Below are 22,805 nucleotides of genomic sequence, written 5' to 3'. Positions count from 1 at the left end.
TTACAGCTTGTTATTCAAGACCAGCACAGATAGAATGAGAAACACATACACATACACATACACACACACACACACACACACACACACACACACACACACACACACACACTCAACAAAGAATAATCGAATAATCACAGCATCTATTTAAACAGGTAGATTTCCTCAGAGGGGATGAAGTTATATATAATTGATGGCTTGCAGTGGGGAGAAAAAAAGCCTTCATCCTCCTCTTTCTATTCAAAATTCAGTGCGCTGTGGTGTTCAGTGCCTTGGACCGTCCTTCTTAATCACTCTTTAATTACTCCTCGCTGAAGCATGCACACCAGTGGTGGTTTGTAATCCTGAAACACTGAAATCATAAGAACCTTTGGACATTAATCTTTCAGCACATGAAAAAAAAAGAAAAAAAAGTCTTTGTGTACAGAGCTTCTGTGGATGTACTGTAGGTCTGATTGAAGGTCACTGCGAGATAGGGATAGCTTGAATTGCCTTGTAGACCAATGATTTGACATAGGATATCACGTGGAAAGGATAAGAATAAGAAGCATGACAGTTTGAGGCTACAACCAAAAAACTTGCAATACCACAAACCCTTTTGGTGTTTGTATTATTAACATTTGTGTAAATGGGTCAGCTCAGACAAAAAAACCCATGTTGTATGCCTTTATACAGTAATACCATCTAACTGCATTCATGTTAGGCAGAAGCTATTCAAGTGTCACAGCGGGCATTTTTCTTTATTATATACAGGCTACAATTCTCTTTCTTTGGTTTCGGAGATTATTTTTGCCAGCAATAGATACTTTACAAATTATAAACTCCCATGGAACATTTCAAATATTTGTTGAGGCTTTCGACAGAGATGTTTGACCAAACTCTTTCCACTTTTGCTTGTGAAGTCAAAAGCATTTTGACTTTAAGAATTTGTGAAACACCAAATTTTATCCATGAGGAATGCGTTATTATGATCAGGTTTCAGAAGCACAGAAACAATGCAGTATGAAGGTCTGCTTCTGTTTCTTGTTCTCTTGATGTTCCACATTCTATGAATCAAAACCCACATATTATACAACTTTATTTGACTGAGTTAAATAACTATTTGAAAAACAGAGACACTCGTAATAATAGAATACATGGCTGGCTGAATTAAATATTTTTTTTTAAAAATTGTTCAGTTGATGTCAGTTTCTTCTCAGCTGACAAAGTTCTGGGACTGCAAAGTGTCAAAAAAAGACACTGTTTGCATCATATTGCAGATGAGAACAGATATTTTCAAGCTTTATAAGAATTTAAACACAATTTGTTGTCTCTTTTTCCCCTGGAAATTTAATGATACACCATGTCAACTGGTTGTATAAATAGAAAACGAAAAACTGTCACTGTAAACATAATAATCTTATTTAAGAATGTGAATCTATCAGCTCAATTTGAAGGTCTTCTGCCCCCTAGTGCCCAAACATCAACATAATACAGCTTTAACTAGCTGGTTAAACCAAGTTGACCAGTGGTGTCTGTAAACATTTTAATGATGATGATGGCAATAATAATAACAAGGCCTACTGATATATGCTGTGAGTCCAACAGTAGAAATATATCTCATTTATAAGATCAGGCTGGATGATAATATGGTAGTGACCCCAGCACACACACACTGCTAGTGAACATAATCCAGGCAGTAATAAGGTTTCTGGCAAAATGCATTTGGAGAAAAAAAAAACCTTAGTAATATATAGACATAATTTCTTAGGAGAGTGTGGTTACACACACACACACACACACACACACACACTTTCCTCGGTTCCTCCCCTCCTCCTCTACTCCTCTGTAAACGTTCTCGGAGGACTCCAGACATTTTCATTGGCCGCGGCGGTGAGAGAGGAAAAGAGGGAGGAGGAGAAGAAGAAGAAGGAGGAGGAGGAGGAGGAGAGGCTGACGGACTGGCAAGAATTCCTCAGCGCTCCTCAAATTTCTTGAAATCACGGACCTCCAGCTCGACTCCGTCCCGACAAACATCCAGACCAGCTCCCACCCTGCCGAGCAGATTTTCCTCGCGCGGAGCAGCTTTTTCACAAAAAAATGGTAACGTAAAACACGGAAAGTAGGATTTCTCCCACAAGTTTTTCTCAACCTCCTTACGGAACTGCTGTGGAAACGGATGGTTGGTGTTCTTCCTTTCTTTACTAAACATTACTTTCTCTCCCTCTCTCTTTTTCTTTACGTCCAGATGTTGCGAAGTGTGGCTGTGCTCCTTCTGCTGACCGCGGCTCTCTACAACGCTGAGGTAAGTTTGGCTCAGACGGGTTTTTTAAAAATTGTTTTTTTTTTTTATTCCTACTCTGTAACTTCACATCCTGTGGGGTTTAAAACTGGCACCAAATGTTACCTCACAGTTGTATCGTTTCTTCTGGAGCCACATTAATACACGGCAGCTTTGTTCACAAAGCTAAGCCAGCTACACATCTGGAATCGGTCAGTCTGTTATCCGACACAACACGGTGCTGTGGTGAGAACGAGCCGTTTCCATCAGGACTGTCCTCAGTCTAGAGCTTGTTGTGGTATTTATCTTCCTAAAGAACCAATTGTGCCATTATTGTTGAGACTCTGCCCAATTATGAGCTTCATTATGGAGACAATGAAGCTCACAGTTTATTTACATTTACCAGTGGGGACATTATCCTCATTCCTAAAAATCAAGGCACATATGACACATCGGATTGGCGTGTGTGTGTGCTTGCGTGTGTGCGTGCTTGCGTGTGTGCGTGCGTGCGTGCGTGTGTGATGTTGACTGTGAACTGAAACAAACACTAACATTTTGCATCCTGCTGGACCACACACACACACACACACACACACACACAGACACACGCACACACACACACATATATATACCCCTCCTAATCTCAGTTTTTTTTGTGGAGTTGTGAAGTTAACAGCACGGCAAAAGCTGCCACAAGAGTACAAGAGTGACACAGGAGTGACAGACAGCTGCGAAAAGAAAAGAAGGGAGGGGGCTCGTGTTTGTGTTCATCTCACAAACCCTGCTGGCCTTGGGGTTTGATGGCCCTCACCATCAATATTGTAGCTTTGCCCTCGGTGCAGAACGCTCCGCCAACTGGCAGCTGCTCTAATGGCGTACAAACACCATGTTTGGGTGGTCAGCCAGAGAACATGTGTGTTTGTCTGTGTACTCAGGGGTTGCGAGTGTGCTCAAGGGTTGGGAGAATACTCACCTTATGGGTCTCACACTGCCGTGCTAAGTAGTCCAGCCTCTGAGTAAACACTGAGATAATGTGCTGTTAGTTTATCTGGTCTCACACAGTGATGACCAACTCAAAAAAAAAAAACCCAACGAATAAATCAAGTTTCAGCACAAGAATAGTTCAACATGTTGAGAACCTTGTATTTGGGACATAGATGAGAAGATTGATACCACTCTCACAAGCGTATGGTAAATACAGTTAGCTTAGCTTAGCATAAAGCCTGGAAACAGCAGTTTCACATTCACCGTACAGTCATGACAGTGGTATCAGTTGCCTCATGTAGCCCCTGGTTAGAAAGGGATTACGTGTATTTCCCCAAATGTGAAACTATTCCTTTAAGAGGCAGAAATGCACATAAACACAGCAGGTGGCGTTTGATGATCTGAACCTCACCGGACACAGCTGTTGAACACCTGGCTTTGTGTTGACTCCTCTGTTGACCTGCACAACAGTTACAGGCTGAGGAAATAAACAGAGAACTGACTTCCTTTCATTTTTTCCAGATTAGCTGTAATTAGAGGAGAGATTTTTTTCAAACAAACACTCATCGCCACGGCAGCCTTGTCTGTCTTTACAGCTTCATGCAGACGGCCATTAGCGTCTCAACTGCCACAACATCACTCACAGCCTGACGAGCAGGCCCTTCCCAGCTGACCTTCCACTGCTTGTTCCTACCTTAACTGGCTGGTAAATGTGCTATTGTGTGCGTCTTTATTGGATTCATGGCCATGATGTGTGAGGCATGCCGTGGTGAAGACAGAGCACACAGCCGAGTCTGTTGAGTGTACCCATGAAGTTAATGGGAAGGTAATAGAAAGGCATCTATTCTCCGAAGGTAATTACCCCGATAATATATGGCCTGTTAACTGGCCGTGGGAAGGGCCTGAACTGGCATACCAGCGTGCTGTCTATAGGAGGTCAACAAGTTGGAGCAAAACCCTTGCAGGAGTGTATCCGATGAGGCTCCAGGGTGCGTGTTTATGTTTTGTGTAGGTGATGGGACGTGTTAAAATGACTGCATACGCAACATAAAAGAAGCTGCTGAAAACAGGATTCTTTGTGCGAGACTTGATGTTTTTATTTTCTGGTACGAGTGTAGGCTATTAAAATCTGGACGCTAACTTCTGATTTATTATGAAGGAGAATGTCTGTGTGCCTCCTGAGGTGAGAAATTGCAGCGTTTGAAGATAAGCAGCTCAGAGATGTAGTGTGGCGGGGGTGTGGGGGTGTGGGTGGGGGTTGGGGTTGCTGAGGTCGAGGCTCCATGTGGAAAACTCTTGTGTTCACGCGTGCAAGCAGGAGACGAGATATGCATCTTGTGAATAAAATGTTGATGTTTTACTCAAACACACCGGGAGCTTGATATGCAAAGGAGGTCGAGATGCAGGCACAGTGAAAGTCATAAGAGTTTGCAGCCTCAGGGGACATGTGCGCACACGCTTGCATATAGAGAGAAGAGTGTTTATTTCTGTGTTTTATGGCATGCAATGTTTATTGTGCGATCCTGCATCATCTGCGGTGACAGGATGGAATGACACTGTGGTTGCTTCAGCTATCGACAGGCGTCAAGAGGAGGGCCACCAGGGCAACCAGGCAAGCTCTCCTCTCTGCTAAGACAGTACAAGAGTTGAGAGGATAAAGCGGATGATGGCGATGATTCCCTTGTTGAGACTTTGGATCTGTAGAAGGCTCTTATGGAGCCACAGCCACTCAGGCGGCCGAACCTTATTGCCATGTTGATGCCTGTTCTCTTTCATTCAAGGTGGGCTAAAAATATCTGCCCAGGTGGAGGGAACATGAGCATGAGGGGACGCTGTGTCCTCTGTCTGTATCAGCCTGCTCTAATTACTGTGGCTCAACATCCAGTCATGGATCCTGCGCACGCATTGTAGAGGGTGGTGTGATAGAGTGATGTAAAACAGAGAGGAGATGGAGCCACAGTCGTGCAATTACAGCAGGGGAGACTGGGGTTTAGGTAAGACTTGGCTGTGTAGTGAGGGGGTAGAAAGAAAGGGGGGGGGGGGGGGGGGGGCTGTGTTTCATGTCCCTGCAGTGTGTTTTCTTCACTCTTGGCTTGGCTTGAAAGGAGTCCTCATTTAGCTTACCAGCTGTACTGGTATCTTATCATTAACGGCACTCTGCACTCGAAGGCACTACACATAAATTAACTACACACACACACACACACACACACAGAAAATGACAAAGAGCCGTACTAGAGTCTACTCAAAGGGTTTGTGAGTAAGATAACATGCCAACATGCACACTAGTAGTTAGGGAGTCAAAACCTATAGGTTGCCTGGCTTAGATGAGTTCACTCAGGAAACCAAAGAGGACACCTGCTGAATGCAGGTTATAAAGGTCGATAATTTCCCCATTGTTTTCCTCTTTTCTGCTCCCTGTCAGAGGCAATAAATCAACAGATAACTTTACTTTACTTCACAGTGACCCAAACATGTCACTGAGTTATACCACCCATTTACTTCCACTAAAGATCATCCTTTGTCCAGCCGCCTGTGGAGGGGAGGATGCACCTGGAGATGAGGTCCCGCAATGGACATGCAGTTTGCTTGGTGTAAAGGGGATCAATGTGAGCTGAGCGATCAACTGGCAACAACTGAGCTCTCTGATGATCATTATAAATCCTTCTAATGTATAACAGAATGCCTTTACCACGAACTGAATGGAGAGCCTGTGCATTCCCTATGACTTGACATGGGATAGTGCAGGTCATCAGCTTTTGTGTAAAAGAGTTCAACAGAGGTCAGGCCATGCATTTGGAAAACCGTGTTAAACACAAGTCCCCAGGGAAACATTAGTCTGTTTAATTTGATCAACACGCTGAGTGAAACAGCCACTCCCATCAAACTATTTCATAGTTTGAGCAGATAGTTGAATTCAGGGACTTTGGGAGCAGTTACAAAACAGTCTAAGCTCAAAGTTCCACTTACTAGTGTTTCTGAACTTTCTGCCATACATTACGGTCTTCATTTAGCAAACGGATCATGTCATTTATCCTATGTGACTGTGATTATCCTAGACATCAAGGATCAACAGTTACATCGACAATTTATTTCAAACAGTTTCTTTAGGACCTGTGAGGAAAAATAAGATACTGTGGTTTCTAGTCAGAGCTCATTAGACCTGGTCTGTGTCCCAGATGAAGGTGTGTGGGTGTCTCATCACAGCACCCTGTCTGAGAGGATACACGTAGTGGAAACGTGCATGTTCGCAGTTCAACAGACTTTCAGTGACTGCACGTCCTAATCACATCCTGCAGTCTGTACGTTGGCCTTTTCCTTCTACAAACATGCGCTTAGCCATTAGCCCCAATACTGGCCTCAAAGAGGGAAAAGAGAAGAGGGCAGGGAATATACTCATTCCCCTGGCCTGAGCCTAGCATGGGCCCTCCTTCCCTCCCTCTCTCCCTCCCTCCCTCCTTTCCTCCCTCCCTCCCTCCCTCCTTTCCTCTCTGGCAGTGGAAAAATGCCCAGAACAGATCAGGGGTGGGAGACAGGGGAGGGAAAAAAAGTGACCAAGTGAGCAGAGAGAGAGAGAGAGAGTTAGCAAAGGAATTTTTTTTTCTTTTTTCGGGGGGGGGGGGCAATGACAAGGTTATTGGGTCAAGAAGGACAGAGAGAGAGAGAGAGAAATCTAAGTTGTACGAGGTAACAAAATGTGTATTTTATACAGGAAAGGATGACAAGACATGAATGTAGAACAGAGGACGTGATGGATGGAGGTGGAACAAATCTCCCATGGGATTGATGTGTGCTAGGGGACAGGGGACAGTTTTGTCCCAGCCGTGTCACCACAGGGTGAACAGGGGAGGGGAGGTGCTGTGTTCGTAGCATTTTGTGTTCTCTGGTGACGTTTTAACTGCTAGCAGATGTGGCTCTGCTCAGTCTGTGACTTGTTTCCTGCTTTTCTTTAGTCTCTCTTTTTCTTTCTCTCCCTCTCTCTTACCTTCTCTGTGTTTTCCTCTCTCACTTTCTCTCTCTTCCTTCCATCCTTTCTTTCTGTCTTTTTCCAAACCTTTTCCCATCTGTCTGTCCTTCTTTTGTTTCTTCTCTTCGTCGTCTCTTTCAGGGTGAAGTTGCTATATTTCAGCTCTTGAACGACGAGGCTGGTGGGTGTAAAATAAGAGGCTGCAGACTCGGGGTGACATCATCCCGTCCGTTGGTGCATTCCTTTCACACTGAATAAGAAACAGGGAGAAGAATAACAGGCAGATCAGTGTAAACTGGTCATTACCCAGGGTCCTTTGTTTCTGCAGGTTTAATCTCAGACTTGGCCCCCCCAGAGAGTGTTTTAGACCACCCGTAGAGCTTTTACAAAGCGATCATAACTTTATAACACACTCAGATTAGTCTTACTCTGGCCTTATTACTCCAAGGACATCCTGCCAGTTCCACTATCAACTCGCTGTCATATAAATCCATGCAACACTAACCAGGCATTTCATCTCAGAGGAAGCATGTCAGTAGATTGTGTCATTTTGGGGGCTGAATGTGTGTTTCTCAGTGGAGTGCTTTACTGTGTGTCTGATCTCGAGAGGCTTTCGAGTACAGAGGAAATGAGACTGAAGCTGATTTGGTATGTATGAAGATACAGTCAAACAGAAGGAAGAAAAGGCTAGAGAGTTTGAGAATGGAGGGATGTGAATTATTGAGGGCAAACGCTAAAGCTTTCTGTAATGACTCAAAATCAGAGTCGACGACGGCCTGTGATGTGTCTCCCCTGTGCGATGGATTTAGCCACAAGCTCACATTAATTCCATAAAGGAGGAAACTGGATTATAGTTAAGTTATAGTATGTGGAGTAAGAGTGGTTCTCATACTTCTTGGGCTGTGTTCCACTTCTGTTCTGGTAAGGTTCATGGTCAGAGAGAAAGAAAGAGAAGTGAGATGGAGGCGAAGGAGATGAGCTGTTTGGTTTGTGTTCTCCTCGCCCTCTTCGCTCCTGGCACGAGTCCACATCTCATGATGCTGAGGAGTGTTGGACAATCTAGAGTTGGAGCGCCAACACGGCGGAAAAACGGGAATTGCTTGTGGAGGGGGAGAGCAGGGGCACCTCTCTGACCTAGATACTGAGGAGATTTTGGCTCAAGACGAGCTCTGTTGGACCCCAGCTGAGGCACAACATGGCTCAGGAATGTTCCCCCCACACCCCCACCTTCTCATTCTCCTGATTCTGTCTCGTCTACGTCCCTTGCTTTCACTTCTCGTTTAGATTATTTCACCTCGCTGTCATTAAAAACATGCTTGTAAAACTCCGGGTTGCACCTTGAGGTTGTGAGGGTGAAGTTGCCGTGCTGTGCGTGCATTTGTGTGTCCATCTGTCAGCCTGAGTGTCTTCTGTAGAGTCACTGTAGGTAAGAAAAACAGTCTCTGTGTCGTTCTGCCTTTGGTGACATGATGTTTCACACAAATCTAAATATGTTGAGACATGTATGTAAAGATGAATATCCCTCTCATGTCTGTAAAGTAGATATCTGGCTACATCCAGCATCTTAGCTTAGCATACATGCTGGAAACAGGGGGAAACAGTTAGCCTGTCTTTGTCTAAAGCAGGGGTTTTCCACTAGTGGTTCGCGGCCCCCTGGTGGCACATGGAGGTATTGCAGGCAGTCCCTGCCCATACATTCAACAATGTAGTTTCACTGTGGGGATCACAATTTTTTTTAAACACATTTTGATATATTCATTATTGTTTGTGAATAATCAGACTGATGCATATGTATGAAATTTAGAAAAAGCCGAGGTGACTTTCAGGATTAAAACTATGCCCATCCGTTCTGTCCTTGGTAGCCTGTGCTCTACTAATGGAATGTGCCCCTAACGTCACATGCCCGTGCATAACGTACAGATTCACACCCGAAAATATCTCATACTGACCGGCATCTAAAAAGAGTTGCTACTTGATTTTGCCAATGAAAAAGCATTTTTGCATGTTACAGAGAAAGGTGTCTAGACAGTCTGTCTCACAGGTAAGAAAAAACCCTAACCTCAAACCCTTTCCCACACCACACAACCGTGGTTGCATCTCAGTGGTGGTATAAAACAATTTCTTCGCCAAGAGCAGTGATTTCCTAACACATTTAACTCTTTGGTTTTTGCACAGACAAAATTCCAAACTATCCCTTTAATACTTAATATATACATAGTATCCCAGCAGTTGTAAAGGCGATCCAATGTTGAATATTATGGTTGAGTTTCAAGTTGATTATAAATGCAAAATATCTAAATGGAGACGGATTGATGCTTTCAAGTCGCAGCTGGGAGCTTTGACGCCTGCCTCGTCTTGGCTGCTTCATCTGTTCATGTCAGCATCATTGTTATAACTCCCTAATGAGTTCTGAAATATAATTTCTTTGATGAATAACTATGAGTTTTTGGGGGGTTAGCTGCCAAATTAAGTTTTTCAACTCTCATAATCATTTGTGTTTTTCTCAAGTCGACAGTCATTATTTGGCAGTATTTTTCCAGTCACAACAGATTAAAACACAATTAACTGCTTTCATTCAAATTGTCATTGTTTTGTTCAGATTTATTGTCTTTTTGCTGTGACAAATCAAATAGATTTCAGATCCTTTTTTTCTTGGGTGGCACAAATTGTAAATGTATACGAGCGACTAGAATGAATGGAAACATCATTACTTCCATCTCCCTATACCCTCCTGGGATATGTTATAATATTTCAACTTGTCAAATATCACAATATTTTATTCATGAAAACACACACCATACTTACTGTACCTTAGGGGGAGGAAAAAAATATGTTTGTATCTTCTACAGCGAGGTGCAAGACATATCTAATAAACCCCACACAACAACCTATAAATACTGACTTTATGAAACTTCTCCGATCATTGAGAGACACATTGTGCCATAGAGATGTTGATGCAACACACCCTGAAACACCTTTCACTTTTTTCTAATGCAGCAAAATACAGCAACACCGGAAAGTACAGCCTCTACAATGCACAGCACAATGCTGAATCAACACCTCTCTAACACGGACTGAAGAAAAGCTCAATATGAAAAGGATTTGCTGCAGGGTTCTTGTATTGGATTGCATGAAATGACGCTTGTTATGCCAGATAAGCTCATCAAGCTGATTAAAATGATTGTGATGGCTACAGAAATTCATAATGCTTTATAACTCATTAACAGAAAGGTTAAATTCAGTGTTTCAATGCACTTAAGCAACTTCCAATCAATGTTTTCTATGCTAATGATGGGCAGAATGCATTGTGGGAATGGCTATAAAGTGACACGCACAGCAAAGAGAAGCATCGATTGGTCTGCTAGATCAATGGAGCGTCTCCAAGATGGACTCACACACACAAACACACAATGCACAGGACACAAAACATGCACATGTAAGCAGACAAGCTCCATTACACATACTGTTTTGCAAGTGTGTGTGTGAGTGTGAGTGAGTAAGGGCACAGAGATGTCGAAAGACATTCAGATAGGCGTTCTAATGTGTTTTTTATTATGTGTTACTGTAGTGTGTGTGTGTGTGTGTTCTTCAGCCTTACTGCTGTAAGACTGTGTATGTCCTCATCAGCAGTGGAAAATTAAAGACACTTTTTACTTTTTTACTTCTTTTTCTTTTTAACCGAAGCAATAATACGTCCCCGTTTAATTCTACTCTGCTTCAGCACAGAGCCATTCAACATGTGGCAGGACAGAAAGTGACTTCAGTGCACACACACACACACACACACACACACCCCTTCTCTCCTCTCGTATCTTCGCCATCTACCTGTTTCTCACTTACAGTAATAATCAGTCTTTCTTCAAGGCTTCCTCCTCTTATTCTGCCTCCTCACTGCTCATCTCGCCTTCCACCTAGCTCTGCAAGGTTGGTCTCGGTTCACTGGCACATCTCTTGCAGCCGTAAAAGGGCATGGCCCTGGGAATAAGATGACAAGACAGAGAGAATTACGGCATAGCAGAAATGAAAGGACACCAGACTTGATGTTTGAGGCACCACGCAGAGATAGAGAGAATAAATAAATCTTAAATCTTTGAATAATTTTAAACTCCTGGCAAAAATTGATTGAAACTGAAAAAAATGGGGAGGGCAGGAGTCGAGGAAAATGAGCTGTGAAATGTGTGTATATGCAATCAGTGCTTGGGGCAGCTTTTTGTATGAAAGTCTCTGTTTAATCTGTTAGGATTCACCAGTCATTTATCAGAACTCTGGCTTCAGTGATTGGTTTTAAATGGGAGAAGGGGGAAAATGAGGCAGCATTTGTTGGCTGCAATGAGAAACTGATGCCATTTAAGTAGGACACCCACAGTGGGTGTGCTTGTTTTTGTTTGTGCTGAGTTTGCACATTTTTTTCCTCATGTCTGCACTGTTGGTGATTGATGATTAATGAGTGTGTTTACACGCACCACTTTTTCAGTAATGGCGAGGCTTCCGGACAGTTCTGGTTAGTTTCCGAAACGAGTCTTTATGCTAAACTAAGATAGCCTGCTGCTGGCTCCAGCTTCCTGTTTAGCATACAGATCTGAGAATAGTATTGATTTTGTCATCTAAGTCTCCCTAAGAAAGCCTCTCAAAATGTCAAACAGATCCTTTGAGCTTACATTTTATTGCTTTTTGTTCTCATCTTACACAGTAGAAAAGTCAAACCCAGCAGAACGAGGTACAGATACACATGATGGAAAACCTGGATGATGTTACATTCACATGAATAACAAGTTTCCTCTGTATTGCATGTACACACCGTGTTCTGAATTATGATTATGAATTAAAAACCATATAAATATTCTCAGTGATGGTGCATGTAATGGTGCATGTCTGCCCACTCAAGCTCATAGTAACAATGAAGGCTCCAGGCGAAACATGAACATGATTTATGGCCACATAAGGTGGATGGGCTACTGCTGCAATATTTAGCTTCACGTCTCTGCCTTCTTGAGGGTTGGTTGGGTGACATCACATCCATTGTCCATTGTTTTTTACAGTTTTGGGTTGTATCGCTGTGTCAGTCATAAAATCTGAACACACATTCTGCTGTGATCTCATTATGGGACTCGGTTCTTTGGTTCGCCTAAGTTGATTGGCACATCTGTGATCTTGCCACAACAGGAGCCTGTACATGCTCTCACCATAGCAACAATCCACTTGAATCAAAAGAAGAGAAAAAAGGGAGGGGGGGGCTTGTGCCTCTGTATTCATTAGCTAAATGTCAGGGATCCTCTGCTGGTTCTAGTCAAAGAGAGATGGACAGACAGATCTCTTAAATTATCCCAGATTCATGTAAGGAACCCATCCATTATTCATGTTCTCATTGGAGGTTTCTACAGGTTTCAGCCGGCCTCTAGTCCATGTGTGTCTAACAAACTGAATTGTCCAACATGCCCAAGGCCATAGGGATTGCTTTGAAGATTTTCCATGACCTCAACTTTGCAAGTGTGTGCGTGTGTGTCTTTAACTCATGCATAGAAATGAACTGAAACCTACCATCCCTCTCCTCTCACCAGTTTGAAGTTAAAGCTGCTACACTGCGATGCTTGCATGTGACTGCCCACCCCTCCCCCACCCCCTACCACCAATACATCTTGTTATACTCTATCATTAGTGAGCTTATAAGAGTCCAGTCACGAGTCACGAGCATCCACCTTCGTTTTAACCTACATACCAGACCTGGCGCTTGCGAACACACACACACACACACACACGGGCAGAAGCCCCGAAGCCAACTCACGTGCAGTCGTACACAGAAGGCCAACTTTCTGTCTCGCGCTTACAGGAAACAGTGACTTAGGGAGGAGGAGGGGAGTCTGGAGAAACAGGGAGGAGAAAAAATTTCACAGAGCATGGGAATGGACCCAAAGGAAAACACAGCTCAGACTCCAGATGTGGAAACACCCTGTACACACACGCAAGCTCAAATACACACAAACAAACCCACACATATACAAAGACACACAGATAGGAAAAGGAGGAGGCAATGAGGGTCATAAAACAGCTCTTGGTTCTCCGCTTGGCGTCTGGTGATTGGTCGGTTTGCAGCTCCAGTGGACTCATTTTTTTGGCAGGTCCACTGTTGATCATCCACAACAAACAAAGGAAAGATAAAGAAGCACAGGCATGGAAATGTAAACAAGAGAAAATGAGACTGATTAAATGAAGTGAAAAAAAAAAAGTCAGACAGAAACACAAGAGACACTGAAAGAAAGGAATGAGGATTTTTAAGATGTAAGATGCAATTTAGAAAGGTCCTGTTATACACAGAGAGAATACTGTTTTTATCCTTCAAGTTTTTCAATCTACTGCATTGTCTTGTTGAAATGAAAAGACATCGGCTCCACTATTTCAATTCTTTTCAAAGTGGAGTATGATCAGCTGTCATTTCTGAAGCTGAGGCCAGTCGTCGTTGACATGGCAACTACTGGCAAACAGAGACCTCAATAGAAGTGCAGACACTATAACATGAACCAGGTATTAAAGAGCAGGGATAAGGCTATAGCTAGGAAGGATTTATAGAGCACAATCCTCTAGATTAGTTGTTTTAATTATGGATGTGTTTGGATTTTTAAAAAAAGTGTCAGATACACTGTGCAGTTCAGTGGTAGAGAAAGACAATCCCACTGACTAAGAAACTGCAGTCATAATTTTTGGAGAGTACTTGAATTCTCCTTCTTCTATTTGTGTAAGGGTGAAATATGCAAAAATTGCGAGTGTCATCATCTATCACCACAAAATTAAGACCATTTAAATGGATCATGTTGCTTGTGGAAATTCATGGCGTAGCGCCACCTGCAGGGGGGAAGGTTAGATAAATATTTGTTGGTGTCTTTCAAAAAAAAAAGGAAGGGGGCAGGATAAAAGCAACATTTTGCCCCATCTGAACGCACCATCAGAGTGCGTTCAAATGGGCCTGTTATTAGTGCAACAGTGCCGCCCTGTGTGTGAAATCAGGGGACCCAACTGCATTTCTAAAGCAGCAACAATGTGTATTATTTTCTTTCAGGAGCTGCAGAGCAAGAGCAAAGTGTGCGCTAATGTGTTCTGCGGGGCCGGCAGAGAGTGTGCCGTCACTGAGAAGGGGGAGCCCAGCTGTCTGTGTATAGAGGTGAGTACAAGGTGCATGGCCCTGCAGCTCAGCAGCGACCATAGTGAACTTGCTGGGGAACTTTGTCTGCCTCATTCACTCGGTAATCCCACTGACTTTAGCTGAGTTATTTGACCATATGAGAAGGGTGGCATAGGTTATAGGGGACGATAAGGATAAAAGAAAATTAAAAACACTTTTGAGATTGAAATTTCCTCTATTTTCACTCCATTCTCCTCCATCTCTCTTTTTCTCCCTCTGTCCAGAGCTGTAAGCCCCACAAGAGGTCAGTGTGTGGCAGCAACGGTAAGACCTACAGGAATCACTGTGAGCTCCACAGAGATGCCTGTCTGACTGGCTTGAAGATCCAGGTGGCCCATGATGGACACTGCAAGGGTACCAGCATCAGCACACAGCACCACAGCACAAGATAAACCTTGTTAACAAAACTCTATCAACACAATGTCCACTAGTGTCACTTTTAAACTTTGTGAAGATTAAAAGCTTTGTTATCTTATGTGTAGGTTATAAAATTATAAAATGTTGTTTCCAAGGTCACTTTTACAATCCCAGTAAATTACACCTTCAAGTGTGGTTAAGACCATAATAATGTTATCATTGATAATTGAAAAGATGCTCTTATCAAGAGCAATGAAGTGGTCTGATAGAAATGAGTACTTTGCCTAGAAGAGGTGCAAAATCTGAACAATGTGCAAGACTAGCAGGCCTCCTCTAGAAAGTATACACCCACAATTTCACATGGATATTTTAAAAAATGGCACGGTGTATGTTGTTCATTTTATCCACCTTTGGCAGGAGGAGGCCCTGTTCTGTCTTTATGTCTTCTATAGTCTGATTCTGAGTCGTTACTGAAATTGTGTGATTCATTGCTACAGCCATACAAAGACACAACTGACAACTGGTTGGCTTATGTGGGTGTTGCTAATTAAGGACAGAGCAATCTAAGTTTTTCTCTTCTGATACCTCAGAATACCCAGGGTATGTGCCGAAACCGAGCACTGAGCAATTACCAACGTTCTCTTTTTTTCCAAATTCAAAATACTGCATAGAAAACTATTGTAAAAAATACGGTCCAGACCTGCTCTATCTGTCATGATTTGGTGCTATATAAATCAAATTGACTTGACTTTAATTCAATGGAATCATTTTTAGGTAAGGTAGCATGAAACTAGAAACTAGAAACTGAGTTGTGGGCCTGCAATGAGTGAAATTAATGTTTCTGGCAGTGGAAGTACTGAATCTTTTAATGTCATTGACCAGGAAACTATATATACAGTAGATTGATCATAGGTCAATAAGGTCAGTAGTGACACCAATACTAAAGTATCAGATCAGTGCATACCTATTCCTAAGCGTTTTGTTATGGGGTGTCAGTTGTCAAGTGCAGGATGGAAGATATTTTAGTCTACCTTTGTTATTGCTTGGTTATTTCAGCAATTGCCAAATATGGACAGCAAAGCTCTCAAGTGTGAGTTTTATCCCAGCATCTTTCTAATTTCGACTCTCTACTGGCCCTGAGCCGTAACACAATCATTACAAGAATTACACTGAGAATCTCAAATTCTCGCTAAACTCTGATTTGTAAAAGGTGTGAGATAGAGAGACAAAAAGCCAGTTTGGCTCCCCCTTTGAGGGAGATGGCATTTGGCACACCTAAGAAATGCTGCAAGTGCTGATAACTGTATAGTAAATTGAAGTGATATCTGAACTAGACCATATTCATGGAACTGATATGTGAGGTGACTGGGTTGATAGGCGGCTATATAAGGACACTCACATGTCACTGCACTGAACCAATCTGCCATTACATTCATACTCGTGGCCTCGATTTATCTATTAATACATCTAATATTAATCTCCTATCTCGACTGAACTTTAATTGCTCACACTCTGCGATGTTGCAGTCTTTGTGTCCCCGCTGGCCTGAACATTGCTCAGAACTGCGGCAGAAAAGGTAGTCAAGGAGAATAGTTATCTCACACTGTCATCTTTACAGACCTTTGGCCAAGTGTGCCGACACAGCTGAGTTTAGCTCCATTAATCTGAATCAAGTCAACACTGTTCAATTGATTTGGCTTAAATGTTGTAATCTTTCCCTCTTTTTTTTTTTTTTTTAAATCACCTTTAGAGAAGAAAACAGAGCAGGCAGCTGCCAGCCCAGGTGAGTTTGTGTGCGTGTGTGTGTGTGTGTGTGCGTGCATATATGACATGTATATATGAAACTATATTCTGAGGACTTTAAATGTTTACAATTTTAGTCAGATAAGAAAAAACTCCAAATTATCAAATTGTTCATTTTAAGCAGGTAAATTCAGGGTTATTTTTGGGTTTAAGTCGTGGCTCACAGATGGGTTAAATCTTGGTCTTGGGTATTAACATTTGGCACTGCAACGACTATAATTTATGATGTAATGGAAAGAATGGAATCAACGTAGTAATACTGACGTATGCAAAGAAGGACAGGGGTCAGTGTTGAAATACCTTGCAAGATAGATCTCCATTGGATTATTCATTAATTCTGTTGACCTATGGAAATGTTCCCACCCCCGAAGTGGTATGCTATGCTGCTGACCGTAATGAGCTGAGGAGCCGTGTGATCCAGTGGCTGCAGACTGAGGTCGTCCCGGATGGCTGGTTTGTCAAAGGATCCAACTTCTCTGACATCCTGCTCAAGTACTTCAAGGTGGGCTGCTTTCCTCTGTTGGGGTGCAGAAACACACAATGGACCCTGGTCTTATTTAGTGCACACCATTGCCCCTGCACCATTCTTTTTTACCAAATACCCCGATTTATTTATCCATATGGGCCTTCATATAAAGATGAAAAATGACTATATGAATTGAATTTTTCATGTAGTCCTACACCTATTTCTGCTCCAGCCAGATTTTAGAATATTACAAAACCAATACAGGCTGTAATAAGAGCCGGTACTTGCGGTGTTCATGCCAAATTGAAATCACTTAACATCAGGGATACAGGGGCGATTGTCATGGCAACTGGTGTGCTCTTACAAATGTTTGTGGAAGTCAGTGCAAATTTGCTGGCAACCTGGACTGAGCTGCCTATAAGAAACAGAAATATTTGCAGTGAATACGTGCTTATGACACAAACTGATAAAAAAAATATATACTGTGACCCCCCCGATTATGTAATGTTTGCATGAGGCAGTCTAAAAGTTCATACTCGACCGTACATAAACGTTAACTGTGTCCCTCCCATGTCTGTCCATGTTTCTGCAGTCTTATGACAATGGCGACTCTCAGCTGGACTCCTCAGAGCTCCTCAAGTTCATCCAGCACAATGACTCGGTTGTGGAGTTGGAGTCCTACGCAGACCAGGAGAGCAACAAGCTGCTCAGGTTGGTGTGTTTGTTTGTAGGTTTGCATGCTTACGTTAGAGTTCACGAGCACAGGATGAATAAAAAACTGCTATTGTTTGCATTTTTTTTTTTGTCAGTATTTCACTACCCCTCAAACTATGTGAACATTCTATTCGGTGGTTGTGTTTGTACATACAGACCCTTATCTGTCCTGCGGTGCTATTTTAAGGAACACAGTGTAAGTCACTGAACCCTATCTGGGCCAGTGCAAACTTTACTGAAGGCCTCCTTTGGGAAGCCAACGCAGGCATAAACACCTGTTCTCTGTAAAATGGAGCACTCTAAATGAAAGATTTCTAGAGTGTGCTTATTTATTTCTGTAATGTTTTGTTCTCACCATACGAAGAAGTTGATATTTATGTGTGCGTGTGTGTTTGTGTACTTCCCAGGAGCCTGTGTGTTGATGCCCTCATTGAGCTCTCTGATGAGAATGCTGACTGGAAACTGAGCTTTGATGAGTTCCTCAACTGCCTGAAACCTGGCTTCAATCCACCAGAGAAGAGTGAGCTTAAATGGATATTTTGCATACTTTTTCATAATGCAACATAAAGTCACACTTCAGTACATATAGTATATGGATGCACTGACATAAACCCAGTTGGGCAGTACTGGCATTCAGTGAACTGTGGGTATGAGCCTCAGTTTAGTCTGAGACACAGTCTCAGTTTTGTGGTCGTCACTTCAGTCTGTTCAGTCATCTGATGCCGACATATCTGAGATAAAGTTCACAGAATACGGGGGCATTGCTCCATCTCAGAGAAAACTGATATTCACCATGGACTCTTCACTAGACTCAAGGACACACACACACACGTGCACACAAACATTTGGCTGACCTACTGGGGATTTTTTTTTGAAACTCTGGGTTCAGCGCATTTGCATGGTTCCGTACTTTGTTTCACAGAAATCATGTTTCTCAAGTCCAGAGATTTGAAGAGAATGATAGTCATATTAAATGTTTTGGAAAAGTCCTGATTTTTTTTTTTAATGGTTTGTCCAACACATATGCTTAACAGGAGAGTTGGCAGATTTGTTGACTTTCCATTAGAAAGCCAATACTAGTCAACAAGCAAGGCATGTTACTTTAAAAGGAAGATACTGGATAAATGATGTGGCAGTTTGAAATGCTGACTAGTCATGGAAACTGATATCAATATAGTCTGTCGTCTGTTTACTTGGTTGAGTAGTTTGTTATGTTCTTCTGCAGAATGTGCCTTGGAGGATGAGACATATGAGGACGGAGCGGAGACCCAGGTGGAGTGTAATCGCTGTGTTTGTGCATGTGGCAACTGGGTCTGCACTGCGATGACCTGCACTGGTAAGATCAAATACTAGAGATAATCTTTATACCTCTTTATTTATATTTTAATCAACTCACACAGTAAGACAAATACCCCATGGCCAATATTTTGTCTTATTTTGTTTTCTGTCCAGACAAAATGGCGGCTGTGGATGAGTCAGCAGATGCTGGGGCAGAGATGACTGAGGAGGAGTGGAACCTCCGTGTGGCTGAGCTCAACAAGCACCAGGTCCGTCTTTGCAATCCAGAAATAAAAAAAAAACATATGTATTAAATCATATTAATATCAAAAATAAATCAGAAATTCTTCCGAGAATTTCTCTACAGATGACCTGGCCATAGTCACAGGCTCCATCACTGCTCACTGTTCATAGGATTCCACTTGGTTATAAGGTCCATAAAATATCACTGACAGGAGCCATGACCCACGTGTCCGCTTTTAGATTCCGGAAGGATATAACCTTGGTTTCTCGCAATGTGTTTCTGGACAAAGAGCATTTGAACCAAACTGCTCAACCATCACAATACAATTCACAGAGGAACTGCTAAGTGTACCTTTTTATGTGACTGTTTACCACAGCTCAGTGAGCCAGAATATCACCAGCTTTATGGCTCCTGGCATGAAAAGTGAAACAACAAATCAAAAGCTGTGAACTAAAGAAATGTTTTTCTAAATTAATTCTATAAAACTATGAAATGGATATGCAATAGAGGGTAGATGGCGTTAAAAAAAAAAGAGCCAAATGAGCACCAACATTTTCCTTTTTATTATACAGGGTTTTGTAGAAGGGTTTGGCTGTCTTCAACTAAAGATTTTAAGTGGATGACTCAGAATAATCAGGTTATACAGGTTATTCCTAGGAGCGAATATCAAGTAACCCACACAAATTGTACATATCAAAGTCTGTTTATGGGTCATGTGGAGTATTACTGCACGTATGAAAAATGTTATATGAAGCCTTTTCTGATGAATCGCCTCAAGTGATTTCATTTGTCTTTTGATGCTGAAGACTACAAATGAGAAAGATAAATCTGAGGGTGTGCAGTTATGAAAAAGGGAGCTTACTAGACCTCTGTAGCTTCTCGTCTCTATTTAAGGTTAGCAGGATGTGGCCAGCGTAGCCTACATTAGCCACCACTTGCATAACACACCTGAATCCATGACTGAACTGCTGGTGATTGCACTGTGGATAATGTAGGAGTCAGGTTTTGACAGGGAAGAAGGATGCATTACAAAAAAAAAATATCTCTGGTTCTGCTGCATTCATTTGATTTTTATTGTTATAGGAGTGCACTGTTAAATTAGTGAAGTATTATTTATCATGTAGCATGTTATGAGGTAAAGCCATGATAGAAAGACAAAATGCCCAAAAAATGCCAAACAAAAGAAATGACCAAAACAGTAAAGAGGAGTACTTGAAATAAACATTTTAGTAATTATGAGTCATTCACATAAATTCTACAAAATACTTTGAAATTAAATTCTAAAAAATTCTGAAATCTACCAGACTGATGGGCAGTGTTGAAATGAAAGGTGCATGGTACTGGAGACTAGTGCTTGAGCTGGGACAGTATAAATTTCTCTTTGTGATGCAGTGGAAGGACACGCAAGACAGTCACTGCAGTCCTAGAACCTCTCCAGACTGTCGGCACAATGCCGCAGTCTCTGCTTTCACACAATAGTTGTATAGTTTGTCCAGGCAAACAATAGCTATAGCAACAGCTAAAACAGGACAGTTGCTACAACCTCTTCTGAAGGTCTGGAACCTCCCCAGAATAAAGATGTGCAACCTCTTTAAATGTTGAGTTCCATTCTAGAATCTCTGTAGACCAAGAATTGAGTTCTAGAACCAGAATGAAGCTCTAGAGCCGAGTTCTGAAACCTGTCCATAAAATCTAAATAATTCTAGAACACCTACATTCTGTGTGAGAAGTGTGTCTGTGTCTGTGTCTGTGTCTGTGCTTGCTTATATGTGTGTATGAGGGCATGAGGCTAACAAGGTAGCACAAGGGCGCTGGCTTGAGGCCATGGCTGAGTCAGCAAGGTCATGTACTCTGTCCTCCAGAAGGGCAGCTTATAATGCCACTGTAAACAATGCAGCTCTGTGGGTACAAGTTTAGTGTGATCAGGCTGCGGACCTTGCTTCAGAATACAGTGTTGCTTTTGATGGATAGCGTATTCAAATGATATGTGTAGCCTTGCTTATGCAAACATGTACTCACATCATTGTTTATTCAGTATGTCAAACGACAAACTAGATCTAATTTCTCACGTTTTGTCATTTTTTTTTAAACACAGGAAACAGTTGAGAAGATGAAGGCCAGCACAAAGGAGGCCTAAATAAGGACACAATGAAGAAGAGGATGCACGCCATCACCCTTCTTCCATACTTGATTTCCCTTGTGGCCGTGTGTTGTTGTTAAACTGACTTTTTCATGTTTCTCTGCTATGTTAATTATTATACATTTTTTATATTGTTTAAGTGTTTGTGTTGATGTTTGTTAGATTCAGGGGCTATCAAAGAGTATTATAGGATTCCCTTGTGTTCAGTACTGTCATGTTTGATTGTATTACTGTGCCCCTACACTAGCCCTGGGGCTATTTTTACTACAATCCTTATATTTTTACAGTTATTCTTAAACAATGTGTCAAGTTGTCACTGTTTTGGAATGTGGAAGTCACTGTTTGAGAAGGTAGTGAGGTTAGGAATCTGGAAAATCCACCTGTTGAAAGGAGGGAGCTGCTGGAGTATGGAGAAAGCTGACCACTTGTCACCTGGTGCAGTATGTTTCTCAACACCTTCAAAGGTTTTATGGTCAGTGGGGTGGTTGAAGAAACTGGGATAAGAGGGTAAAGCTATTAGTGATTTTGAATTTGGTGCCATTTTAACTGCTACAGTAGGCCACTACTTGACCAATGCACTTCTCTTTCTTTCTCTGTAGCTTTCCTCGGCTTTAGTTTATCACAAGCCTGGAATTTGTTTGTATCTTAGTGCTAAAGTAATCATTCTTTCTGCAAAGGCGTTTGCTTCTATGTACAGTATGTTATTGGCTTGAGGTGGAACTCATCTTGTTCCCATGTTATGCTCGGGCAAGTCTCTCTGGCGCTTTTCGGGTCAAACATTTTTCTATATGTGTCGTACCTTTCTGTAACAAAAACATAGTGGTCCAGCTTTCATGGTGAAGCAGCACAACTGCCCCCAGGTGAGACCTGATCTGAATATAGCATGGTGAAATCTGAAACCAAAGTCTTGATGATGTGTTTGAATGATGTACAAAATTCTCCAGGTAAAAAATTACTCTGGACCCAGCAACAACACTATACCTGTGCTTTCAAAATCACTCTAACAGCAGGACTAGCCTCACTGTCAACTATAGTAGCTTAGACGCATCAATAACTGGGTGCATATAAAGCGCTTGTCTGTATGTGTGTGTGTGTGTATGTGTGTGTGTGTGCATGATTGTGTGTGTGCTGTTAAAGTGTGATGCTGAGAGTAGTTTGGTTTGTTAAATGTGTTTATTTGTTAAAATCCTGTATCTAAATTGGGAGATTTGACAATAAAAATCAGTGCCTTAGACCTGCAAACAGTACCTTTGCCTGCACAAAGGCTATTATGCCACAAGGCATAGTGAGAATGAGTGCGCTTTGCTGAAGTTTAGCAGTAAACTAGTGCTTTGTGACTCTATTCCCTGATAAATGGCTGTGTGAAAGTTGCATTACTAGGTTTCAAGCTAAACCTTTATATTCCACTAAGAGTGCAGAGA

General features: G+C 42.1%; 1 protein-coding gene and 1 long non-coding RNA gene across 2 annotated transcripts; one reads left to right on the top strand and one right to left on the bottom strand.

Annotated features, from left to right (window-relative positions):
* Positions 1–1,907: 1,907 nt before the first annotated feature.
* Positions 1,908–22,616, top strand: LOC111662121 (follistatin-related protein 1). The gene is made up of 11 exons (XM_023415873.2): positions 1,908–2,079; positions 2,225–2,281; positions 14,260–14,361; positions 14,607–14,736; positions 16,490–16,522; positions 16,914–17,044; positions 17,601–17,719; positions 18,130–18,242; positions 18,948–19,058; positions 19,175–19,269; positions 21,340–22,616. Exons 1-11 carry the CDS (start codon positions 2,077–2,079, stop codon positions 21,379–21,381), a joined length of 936 nt encoding a protein of 311 aa, XP_023271641.1. The 5' UTR covers positions 1,908–2,076; the 3' UTR covers positions 21,382–22,616.
* Positions 6,736–13,125, bottom strand: LOC147818584 (uncharacterized). The gene is made up of 3 exons (XR_015437838.1): positions 12,991–13,125; positions 11,049–11,183; positions 6,736–7,458 (listed from the first exon to the last, which is right to left on the bottom strand). It is a non-coding gene; the product is annotated as an uncharacterized LOC147818584 (long non-coding RNA).
* Positions 22,617–22,805: the final 189 nt, after the last annotated feature.

The sequence above is a fragment of the Seriola lalandi genome, unplaced genomic scaffold, assembly GCF_002814215.2.
Source record: "Seriola lalandi dorsalis isolate HSWRI2012SDOR001 ecotype SW California unplaced genomic scaffold, Sedor1 jcf7180002054559, whole genome shotgun sequence".
In the NCBI taxonomy this organism is placed as follows: Eukaryota; Metazoa; Chordata; class Actinopteri; order Carangiformes; family Carangidae; genus Seriola; species Seriola lalandi.
This window is presented reverse-complemented; position numbering and strand designations above follow the sequence as displayed.